At 41.4% G+C, this 16,967-nt stretch overlaps 1 protein-coding gene across 6 annotated transcripts in view; it reads left to right on the forward strand.

The window, feature by feature from the left end:
- Nucleotides 1-16,967, forward strand: part of tmco4 (transmembrane and coiled-coil domains 4) — a 90,464-nt gene that overhangs the window by 21,632 nt on the left and 51,865 nt on the right. For all 6 annotated transcript variants that reach the window (XM_078558052.1, XM_078558048.1, XM_078558050.1 and 3 more), the window contains 4 exons: nt 204-347; nt 5,283-5,402; nt 8,615-8,779; nt 10,536-10,672. In XM_078558052.1, the coding sequence (XP_078414178.1) occupies nt 204-347; nt 5,283-5,402; nt 8,615-8,779; nt 10,536-10,672 (566 nt within the window). The remainder of the gene's footprint in view (nt 1-203; nt 348-5,282; nt 5,403-8,614; nt 8,780-10,535; nt 10,673-16,967) is intronic.

A 16,967-nucleotide genomic window follows, 5' to 3' on the forward strand; every position in this document is an offset into this window, starting at 1 on the left:
TGTATCATCTGTGCATAGTTTGGTGAATCATTTGCTGTAAATAAGGCAGTGGCTTACTTATGAGATTTGAGGCTGCTTCATGCGTGGTGGTGATTCTCATGGTGATTCAGTCAAAGAAAGCTGCACCTTTGATCTCAGTAAAGCAATGACATGAGCACTGTTTGTGTGTAAAACTGTTAACACATTCTCGTTGTTACCTGCAGGCCTCACTGGTGGCCTTGCTGCTCCCTTTGTGGCAGCCGGAGCCGCAGCTATTATAGGGACGGCAGGAGCAGCTGCAATCGGTTCCACAGCAGGAATTGCCATAATAGCATCTTTATTTGGGGCAGCAGGCGCAGGACTGACAGGTAAGCATGTTTTAATTTTTTTTTGTACTTATCAAAGTGAACGTTGTTAATGTTGCAGAATGGAACACGCTTTCAATTTGTTCACTTATTGTTCGGTTTAACTTAGCTGAATGAAGAGTGGAAAAAAATAATAAAAGCAAAGAACTGCGGATGCTGGAAATCCAAAACAGAAACAGAAATACCTGGAAAAACTCAGCAGGTCTGGCACTGAAGGTCATGAGGACTCGAAACGTCAACTGTGCTCTTCTCCAACGATGCTGCCAGACCTGAGTTTTTCCAGGTATTTCTGTTTCTGTTTTTGTTTTGAATGAAGAGTGGCACAGGTGCAATGCACTCCATAAGAGAATAGATCCTAAACTCCCACACAGGACCGTCCCTGGGAGGGTGCAGGGCCTGGGGCAAATCACACTGTGTGGGCCCCCGTAACATTTTTATACAGGTTTCCTCTGAAGGCTGGGCCTCTGAGCGTGTGTGTGAAGAGAAGCACCAGCAGCATCCCACCTACTGGGCACTCGGTTACAAGGCCGTACTGCACTATTGACTGTGATAACTGTGCCGCAAGTAAAACTACACCTTACTTCCATGGCTGAGCATAATTGTTGGCTCTCCTTTTGTGATGGAGAAATCCATGATCTCTAAGGGATTCCATTAGAACATTTTTACTAACACACCCCACACCCTAACTGGAGAAAACTTTAAGACCAGAATTTTCCAGCCCCTCACACCGGCCGGATGTGAACGGAGATTTCAATGGCTCGCCGGGGTGGCGGGGGGGGATCTGCCGCAGGGGGAACTGGAAAATTCCAGCCTAAATGTCGGAGTGAGGACATTCACTGTGTTCAACATTTTAAAAAATTTACAGACACAATGCAATAAATAATTTAACTTTTTTTTAAAAAAAGAATGACTGTCCATCTTCCAATGTTAAGCAAATGTTAGTTGCAAATGCGTACTGGAAGAAAAATAAAATAAGAAGTGGAGGGTTTAAATTGCCCGGGACGGAAAATAAACACAGCAAGTGAGTGACTTGCCCCGCAGGTTGGCTGCCATGTGCAATATGCCTGCTTTAAAGATGTTAAGTAGCTCAGAATAGTATTACATCTGACACCGTGATGTTGAAGTGTGGGGCCCCAAAAGCGCAGAACCCTGGGCGGCCACCTCAGCTCACCGGACCATAGGGACAGCTCTGCTCCCATGTGATGGCTTAACAGACAGAACTAGAAGGAGGCCATTCAGCCCATCTTATCTATGCTATCTCTTTGATGGAGTAATCCAAAAATAATCTGACTGCCCTGTTTTCTCACCATAGCCCTGCATCTTCCCAGAGTGAAGTAGCAAAGATGGGAAAAAGCCATTCTGCCATTGAAGCTCCTTTCTCCAGTATGCAAGCCCACTCGTCAATTCCAACCCTTCTAGTACCCTAACATGCAAAAAGGATGGTGAAAGACCATGACACTCATTACCTAAAAAAGCAAAAAAAGAAATCTGATATCATTTCAGGAAAAATTTGGAAATTGCTCCTCAACTCCCTAAGGCAGTCAGGCAAAGTTTCAGGTGATTATAGTAACTTATAAATCCCCAACAACTTGCCCTCTATACTGGAACTGTCACTCTTTCTCAGAAATGTAGTTTAGCTTCCACTTTGAAGGACTGAGGGAAATCCATATTCACTATATACTGCAGTAATCTGTTCCAGAAGCTGATGGCTCTCTGAACAGAAATGCTTCCTATCTCGTTGCCTGAGGATTTATATGCATGTCCCCTCGTCGTACTGTTTGCATGCTTCTCAAATAACCTATCCAAATGGATGTAATCTAATCCTTTCAACATTTTAAAAACCCCAAACATATCCACTCTAATTCTGAACGGCTGTAAATAGTATCAACTCCTAAAGTCTATGCTGATTACTGCAAGTCTTAAGTCTTGGTTTTGTCCTCTTCATCTTCTCTCTGTCTCCCACCACATGGGGACTCAAAATAGGACACAATACTCCCAACTCTGCCTGTACCAATTTCTTGTATAGACAAAATAATTTTATATTATACTGTCCTAGTAATTATCCCTAAAACCTTTCTTGGCTCCCAGTGGCCTTGTCACACTCTTTGAGCACCTTTAATGGTTTATCAGTTATGTCTCTCATGATCCTTAATGTTCAGTGGTTGCGTCTGTATGGTATGAATGTGCCTGGTGCTTCTTAAACTCAAATGTGCCCTTTGAAGCCCTTGTTACACTAACTCAGTAACTAAAACATGAGCTACATTTTGATTTTCCTTGATACTCATATTATTCCAAGTCTTTCTCATTCTTCAAATACTGTTCCTAATGTCAGTTTTAAATTTAATATTTTGCCCTTGCTCCTGCATTTCTGGTTTAATTTAAAGTAATAATGTGAGTTTACCTTATCAGTACACTTAATATTCATGATGAGGTTCCCTTTTACCTGACCTCTTTGTCGAGAGTATAATTTGAGCTTCGATGATCTTTGCTCAGTACCATTGCTTTTCTTTGCACACTGGTTACAGTTCTGGTTACAATGCTACAAGCTTCCAAGTGAGGTCTGTATAGTGACTGTGGAAATCAAGCATCCCTTATGCACATTTGTACTGCTCTGGTTGTGTATCCCAGCTTTCCATTACCTTCATAACTGCTGCATCATATTGTCCAGACATTGAAAGTGATAAGTCTGCTATTGCTCTAAGGCTTTTTTCTAAGTCTCCTACTAGCTCAATCAAATTCATTGTATGTATATGATGGTTTTTTTTTTAGCTGATGTGCAATATTTTATATTTATCACTGATTGTAAGGGCCAGCACCTTCAGGAAAGGAGAAGCGAAACATGCAAAAAATAGATCCAAGACAACATTTCAATTCCACTTTTAAACAGCAATTATGCCAGATATTCATTTCCTACTCGCATCACCCCTGTCCTTTCTGAATGAGATTCTTATTTGTATTAAGTCAAGTTTGGTTTTGTGCTGTGAGCCGACAGCAACTAGGAACTGTAGCAAAGGCTGCCTTTCTTCACGTTGGACTCGTAAAAGCGTCAATTAGATGGGTTTTAATTCACCCAAAAATAGTGTGAAATGGTGTGAGAACCCATAGCAGCACATTGTCCAAGTCAGCATGCTTTATGTAGACTGGTGGGTTATGAATTTGTATGGCTGGGTGCAAAGCACTGTGAGGCTTGTACCCTTTTTATGTTTTTTGGATGAATTCAGTCACCTGCAATTCAGCCTCGGGGTGGGGTACCATTTGAGAATGAGGAATCAGAGACAAGGGAGAAGAGAAAAAGAAATGAGGAAGTTGGAACCAAAATGGGCTGAATTGGCCAATCTCATTTTTGCCTTGTTGAACAGAGAACAACACGGACAGCAGTAATGAAGGCTGCTGGCTGGGGAAAGACATTTCCAAGAGCACCCTCAAACATTATAATTTATGGGAATTTATTGCTGCTTTAAAATTTATTAAAATGAAATTAGCTATGTTCTTAAGTAAATGTAACCCTTTGTGTCATACACTGGCAGGACCAGTGCAAGAGTGTTAGGTGCCTTGGTGAAGCTTCAGCCTTGCAGAACCCCCCCCACCCAATTAACTTTTGAAAATTAATATTGTGCATTAGTATGAATAACAATTTTGCATTTATAGTTAGATGTATTTTATATGAAAAAGGATAATATTATGACACTGTACATTCCCACCCTCTACATCTTTCAAGGATATGTACTAGCAGAATTGCACATTATAATGTGTAATATGGCTCATATGATGTAATGCTATGTGTTTCTGTTACTAATGATTTTATTGCAATGTACACAATCAGTAATCATTACGATATAGTGGGTGAGATTAAATTATGTTCTTTAATATTATTTACTGGTTCGCAGATTTGGAATAGTCATGTAGATGTACAAATTTGTAAAACTCACATGAACAGAATAAGGCATATAATATGAAATTTTGGGAAAGATTGCAATGTAAATATATGGAAATCTATATGCATGTCAGTATATATGGATGTATATAGTGGACCTAGACCTTTCATTCTCACTGCTGTGGCCTGTTTGTTTTCATGAATATTTCATTCTGATTTTTGCCCCCTCCCCCAAATTTTGCCACTCTGGGTGGGTGCCTAGTTTGCCAAGTGGTTGCACTAGTCCTGTACATTGGACCAAACTCACTTTCTAGAAAAGCAAACTGGTGCTGGTTTTGTTTTGCTTATGTAAACATAGAATTGAGGAAAAGAGCAGCATGCCTATTAAGTATGCCTACATTTCATTCACAAAACTTCATGTTTTACAAATTTTGGGAGTAGAAAGAATCAGTCTCAAATATGTGAGAGATTTTAATCTGAGTCCGCAAACACTTTGGAACAAAACTGCGAGATGCCCGTGCAAGTCGCTGAACTAGTAATCCAGAAGCTCAGACTAAAGATCTGGGGACACTGGTTCAAATCCCACCGCAGCACCTGGTGGAATTTGAATTCAATTAATAAAATCTGAAATTGAAAGCTTGGTGACCCTGAAACTATTATCAATTGTTGTAAAAACCCATCTGGTTCACTAGTGCCCTTTAGGGAAGGAAATCTGCCATCCTTACCTGGTCTGGCCTACATGTGACTCCAAACCCACAGCAGTATGGTTGACTCTTAACTGGCTTCTGAAATGGCCTAGCAAGTCACTCAGTTCAAAGGTGATTAGGGATGGGCAACAAATGCTGGCCTTGCCAGTGATGTCCACATCCCATGAAAGAATAATTTTTTTAAAAGTTTAATGTATTTCCAGATATTACCCAATGCACAACAATCTCTCTCATGAATTAAATTCTATCATGAGAGAAATTTGTTTTGTTTTCAAAGTTAAGTTTGTTGAAATTTTTTCATTGGTGTATTTTTTTTACCGGCATAGATAGTTAAATCTATTTTTCATTCCCTTTCAGGATACAAAATGAAAAAGAGGGTGGGAGCCATCGAAGAGTTTGAGTTCCTTCCTCTGACTGATGGAAGCCAGCTGCACATCACAATAGCTGTTACTGGCTGGCTATGCACAGGAAAATATGGTATGGAGAATGATAAAGCACAAATCAAGACCAAATTCTCTTTTTTTTTTACATTGTATTTGCTCCAGAGACAAAGTTTGCCTTAGGACATTGTTTGGCAGAATAACTTAGCTTTCTCCAGGAATTGTTCCAAAAATGTTTACTTGCTGGAATTTTCCCTCCATAGCACACAAGCCTTGGCAGTAAATGTAGCCTGAGATGCTATTGCATGAGCTGCAGTCATCTAATTTAGCACAAATCAGAGATTGATTCTGAGACCTTTCTGATCTGTATGGCTCAGTAGTATTCCAGATGGCTCCTTCCCCTACTGGAGCTATTGGGGAAGTTCCAAGCAACTTTTTGCAAAAGAGTTAAAAAGTTGCATTCATCTATGCAACTGAAAATAATATTCACCTGAGTGGAGTGAGGCAAATAACTTTAAACTTTGTTGTAGTGCTCTCTGCCCATCCCAGTTGAGCTCATCTCTTTTGTTCCAGGAGACAAGTGAGAAATTAATGTAAAAACATTGCACAAATTTATTAAAGTGACACTTTTTAAAATCAAACTGCATTAGTATCACACACGGTATTAAAGGATATTATCATTTAGCATGGTATTTCCAATTGACAGGCTTTGGCAGGCAGAAATCAAATTTGCTTTGAAGAGATTGGCAGTAATTTCAGATAAGGGAATTTGTATGTGACAAGGTTACTTACTCTCTTTATTTCTGTACCTTGAGTCATTCTGCCTTTGCAAGTGTAGTAGTTGCTCTGGTTCACATTAGTCTTCACAGTGGGTCAGACTCAATTACAGATAATGCGCTACGCTTGCCTGGAAAGCTTTCAGATATAAAAATAGCTAACAAGGATGTTGTGTGCTACAGACTGCCATATTTTAGAATCTATTTTGCCAGGAAACTGCTATGCTTATTGGGATGGAGATTTTGGAGGAAGCAGTTAATATCTTCCCACTCTAGAATGAAGGAAGGAAGAACAAACTTGAATTTATAAAGCATCGATCTCTCAGGATGCCCTAAAGCTTCACATACAATGAGTTACTTAAAGTGCAGTCATTGTCATTGTATAGGTAAATTGGGGTCAAAGCTAGCACAAAACTGAGGTCTAAAAAGTTGCATTTGCACACTGAGTGTGTATGCTGCTGCAGGTTATACTGGCAGGATCACTTCAGAATAGAATTAAAAGTGTAAACAAGATACAGTGTGAGATGGAGCAACAAAGAGCTGCCTGGACACACCAGGAAACTGATCACTTTTCTGATTAAAAATCTGGTTGTTACAATATCTCAAATAATGAGATATTTGAGCTTAGAGAGTAGAGCAGCACAGAGTGGAATTAAGTAATATATCACTAGAGGGCATGCATAGCCCTTGGGATTGAACTGACTAAATAAAGTATGGAAAATAGTCAGAGTGGAAGCACTACTTGATTCTTTGCTTCTCCCTAGCTCAGGAAGGTTTAGGACAATTGTAGTGCTTGGACTTTATTCCGCAAGATCAGGTTCAGCTGTGATGCCTTCCATGGTTAAGCAACCTACAATCACTGTATGGACTTACACATGAAATACAACCAGCTGGTAAGGCACGTTAATTCAGCTAGTATCCATTGAACTGTACCCCAACAACAGTCAGTGTCTTCAGGAGGGACAGAGAGATAATCGAGCAAAAGCTGCGTCCAATTTCTGTAGGCATACTTTGATTCAACAAATTAATTGGCTAGCTATCGGATAAAAAATCAGAGCTGGTAATGACTAAGGAGTTTGTATGAGTTGTGTTTCATGGAATATCTACCTTTTACAAATGTTGAAATTACTTTCATTAGTGTATTTACAGCTTACAGATATATTCTCATCTCAGTCAAAAATTAGGTGCTGAAAGATTGTGCAATTTTTGTGTAGCGCCCATCTGTAGCAGCACCACTTTTATTCTCGGCCAATTGTATGGTCTCAGAGTTATCAAGTATCCATAGGGCAGAAAAAAAGCATGATTGCCTCAGTGAGAGTGTAGAGAGTGAGCCCGAGAGGAAACAGTGCAAGAGTCAGCCACATTGGAGCAAGAGAGCCCAAGGGGAAATAGTTTGAGTCAGTGAGGTAAGGATACATAAGCATCAGGAAATGAGGGTAAAAAACACCTAAAGTGATGGCAGTAGAAGGAAAGGAGCTGATTGATGAGTAGCTGGTGAGTGTTTTTTTTCCAGATCAGGGACAAGTCCGAAGATTATTTCTGGTAAATTTAGACAGTAGTCTACTAAATAGAGGCATAGGGCAATTTCGAATGCACATTCTGTACCATGTGGGAGCTCCAGAATGCTTTCCATGTTCTGGACAATCACGTGCAACATCTGTTGCCAGTGAGAGGAGCCCGAGCTACAGTTTTTAGAGCTTGAGCAGCAGCTAGTGTCTACAGTGCATCAGGGAGAGTGAGAGCTACGTGGATAGTACATTTCAGGAGGTGGTTATCCCACAGTTTAAGAGTGTGCAGACAGATGAGGAGGACCAAGAAGTTAGTGCAGGTGTTCTCTGAGTGTACCTTGATCTCTGACTGCTATTTAGTTCTGAGCACTAGTGAGGAAGCTGGTTCCTCAGGAGAGTACAGGCCTGAGCCAAGTCTCTGACACCATGAGTGACTCAGCTATACAGGGGGAGAAGGGAGGACTGAAAAGCAATGATGATAGGGGTTTCAATAGGGGAACAGACGGGTGTTTCTGTGGCTGCAGTCGTGATTCCAGGAAAGCACTTGAATTGCTAATCTATTGCATCTCTTTCAGAAGTTGCATATTCGCTTTTCTGTTTTAATTGGAGGTATCCAGCCTCCACAGGAAAACTGAACATTGGTTACATAGCAGCATCCTTGTCTCAGAGATAGACGATTGTGCATTATAGCCTCATGCCAGGACTTGAGTGTAATCTAAGTAGACACTTTGGTGTAGTCTTGAGGGAGCGCTGCACTTTTGGATGAGACATTAAACTGTTAAATTTGCTTGCTGAGGTAGACATATTTCTTGGCACTATCGAAGAGCAACAGGGGAATTTGTCTCATTACTGTCTGGCATGTGTGCAAAGTGGATGTCATGTTATGCTACACCACAACAGTAACTACACTTCAAAAGTACCTCATTAGCTGTAAAGCATTTTGAATGTCCTGAGGTCATGATAGGTGGTATATAAATGCAAGTTATTTTATATTCTTCTTAAATCATGCATTTGTTCTCCATCAGGAAGTTTTGAGGCACCTTGGCGAAGCCTATTGCAGTCCAAAGAACAGTACTGCCTAGCCTGGGAATCAAAGTATTTGATGGAATTGGGCAATGCCCTCGAATCTCTGCTGAATGGCTTGGTCAATATGGTGGCACAGGAAGCCCTAAAGTACACTGTTCTGTCAGGTAAGGCAAACACCCACAATGAATATTCTAGTGGCAATTTCAAGAAGATTAGGTTACCAATAAGGTATTTGGCATAGTAAACATTAGAATTTTATAAATTAGATTGAATTTTAAAATAAATTGTCGCTCCATGCAAAGCACAAGAACAGTTGATAGTATGGGCCAGAATTAATGACCAGCAAAATAGCAACCATTCAATATTAATAGTCTCCCTACAGTATTCTAATTTTTGATTATTTCTCTGCGATATTCTAATTGTTAAAAGATCTCGGTAAAGTATTATAATTCTTAATGATCTCCCTGCAGTATCCTAATTGTTATTAATCTCCCTATGGTATCCTAATTGTTAATAAGTTGCTGCAGTATTTTTGTTGCAGTAACCTCCTTGTAGTATTCTAATCTTTGCAAACACCTGCTTTCTAATTACTAATCTCCCTGCAGTATTCTGATTATTGGTAATACCCAGCAGTATTCTGTCTCATTATTGTCAATCCACCCACTTCAGCAAACTTGTAGGAAGTCAGGATGTGCTTGGATTCTCTGAGTGTACAATGTTATTGATATAAGTTAGGAAGAATATTGTGAAGATGTCATTAATTGTGATTTGAAGTTTGAAATTCTTTGAAACTGTATGCGAAAGTGCCATGACACTCTCAAGATTTATAGAAAAGACGTATTTCTATGAACAGTTTATATGTTCCTACAGTATGTAATTCCTTGTGAACATTTTATTTGTGTTTATGGTCTACGAGTTCAGTTATTATACTGAAGAAAGGTGCAATTCTGCTGAAGCCATTCGGAATAAAATCATGAAAAAAATTGTTCTATTCTTGTTAGATAACTCAAATATTGTGATATATTCTGAGTTTACTGAACTTCAGATGGGGACAATTTTAACCCACTCACCATGGAAACTAGGCAGGAGGGCAGTTAAATTAGAGCAGGGGACTTATCCTCTCCATTTCCGCCCCGATCTGCTGACTGCAATACTGACTGCCAGCCACTCGCCTCAAGACAACGATGTCCTCTTCTACTATGTAGATTGGGCTCCAATGACATCGGAATCCATTTGTAACCTAAGCCAGGGATAATGATGGCTTCCCTGCCAGGCAAAATCAGCTGGCAACAACAATCAGGGAAAGAAGAGACTGAGATAAAAACAAAAAACTGCGGATGCTGGAAATCCAAAACAAAAACAGAAATACATGGAAAAACTCAGCAGGTTTGGCAGCATCGGCGGAGAAGAGCAAAGTTGACGTTTCGAGTCCTCATGACCCTTCTCCGCCGATGCTGCCAGACCTGCTGAGTTTTTCCATGTATTTCTGTTTTTGTTAAGAAGAGACTGAGCTGGGCCTCCCCTCTCAGAGCACTGGCATTGTGCCAAGACTGTTCGCCCGGATCCCTGACAGCAACCTCCTGCTGCCTGATTTTAAAGGCTGGTCAGCCACTTCCTGCTGACTTTCTAGCCATTTTGGTTTTGCTACTGCTTCTGGACAGTCGACTGTTTGACTTCTCACTTTTTTGCCCAGGTATTAAAATTGCTCACAAGATCTTCAATATCCTATTTGTACAGTATTACGCAGCCACTTTGAACAATGATTCTCCCAGTGCTGTGCGTTACACTGGGGACCAGAACCCACATGAGAGGAAAGTAGCTGTACGTGAGCCACGGTTTCTCCAGAGACAGCAGCTATGACGATGAATTTGGTTCATACCCAGGTCACATCTTTAACTCTCTCATCTTTGTACTCGCTAGGTATTGTGACTGCACTGACTTGGCCAGCCTCACTACTGACTGTTGCTAATGTCATCGACAACCCCTGGGGAGTCTGCCTCAGTCGTTCGGCTGAAATTGGAAAGCATCTGGCCCAGGTGCTACTGAGCAGACAGCAGGTAAAAGACATATTTCAGGTTGTAACTGACAGATTTCTGAACATGAGTAAAAGCAAATTCTCTAAATTTGCCAAAGCATCAATTAGTTAAATTATTGAAGTAAATGCACCCAGAAATCAATGTGGAAAACATCAGCATTATTTTTATTCTCCTGCGTTTCTTCCTTCCTCCCTTCTTTTGAAAGTTTTGATTTCCTCTTTCGAGCACACTTTACATCCAGTATGTCACCCACGTGGCTATTATTTTTGACTGAGTATTGACAGGCTATTCAATTGTCCAAACCAGCCATCTACGAACATACACTCACTATGGAGGTCACTTTATAGCCAACAAGCTGCAATTATATAAAGCCTTTCAAGTAATAAAGTATCCCAAAGCTACACACAGAGACAAGAAACAGAAGCTGAGCAGTGAAGGGTGAAATGTTATTGGTGGTAACTGAAGATGTGGTCAAGGAGGATATTTTTGAAGGGGGTAGAGGGAACTGGCAAGAGTTTAGAGTGAGGCTGTCTGTGTTGGACCAAAGCAGTTGAAGGTTCTGCCAATGATGTTGGAGCAGGAAGAGAGAGGGACGCAGAGAGTGAAGGGAACACATTGTTGGAATTTCCGGAAGTAATGAGGGTTAAGGATTCTGAGGGACTTGTAGATGAACACAAGACTTTTGAATGTAATAGATTGGGGGATGGGAAGCCAAAGGAGGTTGGCATGGTTGAAAATAAAGCAGGCCATCTTGTGGGATAGGATGTGGGTGCTGTATATTTGAACAACTTGCAGCTTATGCATGATGGAACTTGAGAGGTTAGCAAGGTGAGCAATAAGAGTAATTGAATCTCGAATTCTAGAAACCATGGATGTAAGTTGCAACAGTAATGGGGGTGAGGTGAAGGCGGATGTAGAAATAGACATTATTAGTGGTGGTTAGCATGTGGAGTTTGAAGTTCAATTATGAGTCACAGAGGATACTGAGGTTATGCCTCTCAAGTATACATAAAACAGTGGATCCTTGTAGTTATGAATAATATTTCCATGGGAAAGAATGTAAACAAGTAAAACAAGGAGGCCAAGGATATTTGATTTCCTGGACTCCTCTGGTGCTGCTCTATTGGACTACACCATGATGCCTTAGCTACTTCGACTCTGCTCTGCCATTCAGTCTCTTCATGTGCAAAGTAACTTGTTCAATCCTGTAGTGTCATCACCCACCTGTTGTTGTTACTGCAGAGCCTCAGGACTGTGCCTCAGTGCATTGCTGGCTTCTCACTCTGCTGCTGTGTTGAGTCCTGAATAGAAATCCGCTTTCTCCTGATCTGAGTTCCATGTTTTGCACTGTCTTATGGGAATTACTGTGACCTCCACCTCTGCTACCACTTTCTACTGGTGTTATATTTTCTTCCTCTATTTCAATACATGTTTTTTTTTGGGCTCTGTTCCTGCACTGCTGGGAATTTTCACTCTATGCTGACCTAGTTCTTGACCATTCCTGCTCATTTTCTCTTGTTCTGGATGCTTCCATGCTGCCAAACAATCTCTGCACTGCTGTTGTCTGTTGGTTTCCTTTGGCCACTGACTCCATTTATGCTTTAGAACTCATAACATTGCTGCAGCGGTTTGGACCAGCTCCTTAAGCACCTCCTGCTGTTCTTGGTCATGTGTGCTCCTCATCCCCTTAGAGCTGTCCCTTCAGACCAGCTCCCTCATCTGCACAGATCCTTTCACCTTTCCCTGACTCCCTGTACTTCACTGGACTACATAAGATATATAGGCCATTCAGCCCAACCAATCCGTGGTCCATTCAAGCCTCCTCCCATCTTTTCTCATCTGACTTTACCAACATAACTCTCTATTTTCTTCTCCCTCATACTTGTCTAGTTTCCCCTTAAATGCATCTATACTATTCACTTCAACCACTCTCTGTGGTAGCAAGTTCCACATTCTTACCACTCATTGGGTGAATAGGTTTCTTCTGAATCCCCTAATGGATTTAATTATGACTACCTTAAATAGGCCTTGCCTCAAATTATGCTGTTCCCCACAAGAGGAGACGTTCTCTCTGTATCCACTCTGTCAAAACCTACTTTTGTTCCTCACTGCTCCATGCTCTTCTGCTTGTGTACTGCATCATCTGGTGTGTACTTGTAACACCTAAGACCAGAGCAGACCTCTGCTGAATCGCTGGATCCTTTCTTCGTCTCTTGTGTCCAGTTTTGGTCTCCACCTCTCCTGAGAGAGATAGGCAGTTCCAGATCATTTGTATAAAAGGAAGACTGAGTTAATTTGTGGGTTTAGTATTGTGTATCATGAGGAGAGGCTAATGGAGATTGAGACATTCAGTGGGTACTGATGGGAGATCTGATTTTGGTAATTAAATTAAGATAGGTAATTTTGGTAGGTGCTTTTGTCCAAATAATGAAGTAAACAGTGGGCCTGATAAAAATCAGAAACCACATGAAAATTGCATGAATTAGATTAGCAAATAGGGATTGGAGACTGAATCAAGTCAATTGACTTGTAAGTATTCAAAGTTGGGAAGACACAGTACATACAATCGTGCAGCACAGAAGAAGCCGCCTGTGGCGGCTCTTTGAAAGAGCTATCCAACTCATCCCGCTTCCCTCCTCTTTACTGAAGTGTTTTGTCACTTCTTAAGTATTTAAAATACACACGCACACACACACAGACACACGCACAGCTATCTGCTTCTGAACCCCAGCTTCCTGTGTGAAAAACAGAAGGTTCCTTTATTCCATATTCTACACCAGAGGGCAATATATCCGGACTTAGCACAATCTACTGTTAGTCTTTTTTATATAACGCTTCTTTTTAACTAAAATGCCTTTTTACAAAAAAGCATAAATGTTAAACACAAACATCACATCTCCCCCCTCTTTAGCCAGGAACAAATCGGTCAGGCAGTTTGCAGATTTGCTTTGGCCTAGAGAGGAGTGTTGGCTTAGGTATCTCAGTTTGTTTGCTTAGAAATGGAACTTTCTGCTATTCCACTTGTTTCAGTTCAGGTTCAACAGTTGCAGCTACAGGTGCTACAGGTTTGTCAGTTGAATCAAGTCGGGTTTCACCAACTGCAGCAGATGTTTCCCAGAAATCTTCCACTGTGACTGGAGATCCCTGGAAATTTGGCTCCTTGGATTTGGCTTCTCTAATCTGGTTAGTGTGTCTCTTCCAGATTCCACAGAAAGATTCAACATCATAGGTCAGTGGTCCTCGTTGCTTGATGATTCTTCCCTGGAGCCACTTTGTTGTTCCACAGTAATTTCGGACCCAAACAGACTGATCCAGATTAAACTCACGAACTGGTTTACTTGTATCATGTGACCCTTTCTGATCAAGTTGCTTTGAACCAATCTTTCCTTTCAAATCCGAACACAGTAAATCCACCCTGGTACGCAGTCGTCTTTCAAACATCAGCTCAGCAGGACATACGCCTGTTGTTGAATGTGGAGTGTTACGATACAGCATCAAAAAGTTCTTCGGCTTCAACTTCCAAGCTGTTTGTGTCCTCCCCTTCAATATGGCCATCCTGAATACGTGGACAAAGCGCTTCGCTTCACCATTTGAGGATGGGTGGTATGGCAAGATGAGAATCTGCTTGATCCCATTGTTTTTCAGGAATGTTTGAAATTCACATTATGTGCACTGTGTGCCAATGTCAGACACAATCTGCTCCAGCAATCCAAAAGTAGTGGACACATTGAAGAGAGCATCAATGGTCTTTGCTGAAGTAGTCGACTTCATGGGAATAACATGAGGCCACTTTGTGTGGGAATCCACCACGATCAGGAATGTGTGTCCAAGAAGTGGTCCAGCAAAGTCCACATGAAGTCCCTGCCATGAATGGTCAAGCCAAGCCAATGGGTGTAATAGGGCAGGCGCAAGAGAAGACTTCATTTCTTGGCATGGAAGGCAATCACTGACCATACCTTCGATGTCTTTATCCAGGTGTGGCCACCATACATGTAGACGAGCTAATGTTTTAATTTTGATGATTCCCGTGTAACTGGGGTGAAGTTCTTCTAACACTTGTGTTTGGAATTTTGGAGGAATAACAACTCTGATTCCCTTAAACAACCATCTTTCAGAGTCAGCTCAAATCTACGCATGTAGTAAGGTATAAACTCAGTAGTCACTTAAGGTACACACCAACCCTTCTGGGTGTACAGGTAAACCTTGGAGAGCACAGCATCCCTCTGCATTTCAAGTCGAATTTGATCCACTTTAACAGGTAACATGTCTGTCTGGCTCACATTGAAAGCAGTGATTTCACTTCAGGTTGTGGAGCTGGTTGTGGTTGTGATTCTCGGTAGAGTGAAATGTAACTTCGTACTGGTAAGCAGATGTGATCAGTGCCCACTTTTGTAGGCATGCAGCGGCAAGTGTTGGGGTTTGTGACTTCGGGCTAAGCAACCAGGTCAAAGGCTCGTGGTCTGTAATTAAAGTGAATTTACACCCATACAAATATTGGTGGAATTTCTTGACTCCATAGATTAGTCCAAGAGCTTCCTTCTCAATTTGGGCATAATTTTGTTCTGCCTTGGTCAATATGCATGAGGCATATGCAATGGGCCTTTGACTGCCATCAGGAAATGTGTGGGAAATGACAGCTCCAACACCATATCCAGACGCATCACAAGCCAGACTGACAGGTAACTTTTCATTAAAATGTGCCAGGACTTTAGCAGAAGTGAGCTCTTGCTTGAGTTCCTTGAAACGTTCCTGACATGCTTGTGACCAATCCCATTTGGCATTCTTCTTCAGATTATTCAGTGGTGCTGCCTTGGTAGCCAAACTGGAAATGAACTTGCTGTAGTAATTCACAAGCCCAAAAACGAACAAAGCTCCTTAACATTTTTGGGCTGTGGTGCATTCACCACTGCTTCCACCTTTCTGGGTGAGGTTGAGGCACCAGTTTCGTCGATCACATGTCCGAGGTACTCCACTGAGGGCTTCAGGAACGATCATTTGGATTTCTTACAGCGGATGCCGTACTTTTCCAGTCTACGCAGGACCCTGCCTAGATTCTCCAAATGAGTTGGGAGGTTTTTTCGGTGATGAGCATATCGTCATAGAAGCAAATTACACCAGGGAGGCCTTGCTGTATTTTGTCCATGGCCTGCTGGAATAAGGCTGGTGACCATGCGATTCCAAATGGTAATCATTTGTATTGATATAGACTTCGGGTCGTGCTGATGGTTGTATACTTCCTGGAATCTTCACTCAGCTGCATTTGCAAAAGTGCCTATGATAGGTCAAGCTTTGTGAATAATTTACCTCCATTCAGAGCAGCGAACAGGTCCTCAATTTTCAGTAGTGGGTGCTGATGTACTTCCAGGAAAGGATTGATGGTGATTTTATAGTCACCACATATCCTGATAGACCCGTCATCTTTCGCTATTGGGACTATTGGAGCTCCCCACTCTGCATAATCAACTTTCTCAATTATCTGAAAGTTTACAAGTCCTTCTAGTTCCTGCTTGATTTTCTATCACATTGAATAGGGAACCGAATGTGGTTTGAAGAACCTTGGAGAAGCTTCGACCTTCACATCAAGTTTGGCTTCTATGTCTTTAATAACTCCAAGACCTTCTTTGAAGACAAGTATGCTTGTCTAACAAGGACTGCAACATGGGGTTGCAATGCACCTTATTTATTTTATTCCGGTCCAGCCGAATTTCTTATAGCCAGTTTCTGCCCATAAGCGATGGATGATTCCCTTTCACAATGATAAGTGGCAGCCTTGCTATTTGATCTCCATATTTAGCTTGAACAGACATTTTTCCAAGTATATTCACAGGCTCACCAGTGCAGGTGCTAAGCTGGAGGAGGGTTTTCTCCAATAGGCATTTCTTGAAAATTTTCTCCCATGTCTTCTCTGAAGCAATAGAAACAGATGCTCCAATGTCAACGTCCATTTCAACCATTTTACCATTTAAGGCAATGCCAACTTTTAGTCCTTCATCTAGTTTCAGATCAGACTGAACGCAATACAATTGCGCTTCTGCATTGTCGCTGTTAGTTTCACTTTCTGTCTCGCCTGGACTCGCATTACTTTTGTATTATGTTTCCAAGTCATGCATCTTTTTAAACTGTCTGTTTATTTTCAAGCATGACTTGTCTGTGTGCTCCTCATGATGCCCTTTTCTTGGCGGTACTGCTTTACTGTGATCAGCCTTTGATCTACATGCACGCTGTATGTGTCCTTTTTTTCCACAGTATTGACAATCAGCAGCTTTCCACTTATAGGCTTTTGCATTATGCTCTGTTCCATTACAGCGGTAACATG

This window comes from Cetorhinus maximus, chromosome 15 (genome assembly GCF_964194155.1).
Source record: "Cetorhinus maximus chromosome 15, sCetMax3.hap1.1, whole genome shotgun sequence".
Taxonomy (NCBI): domain Eukaryota; kingdom Metazoa; phylum Chordata; class Chondrichthyes; order Lamniformes; family Cetorhinidae; genus Cetorhinus; species Cetorhinus maximus.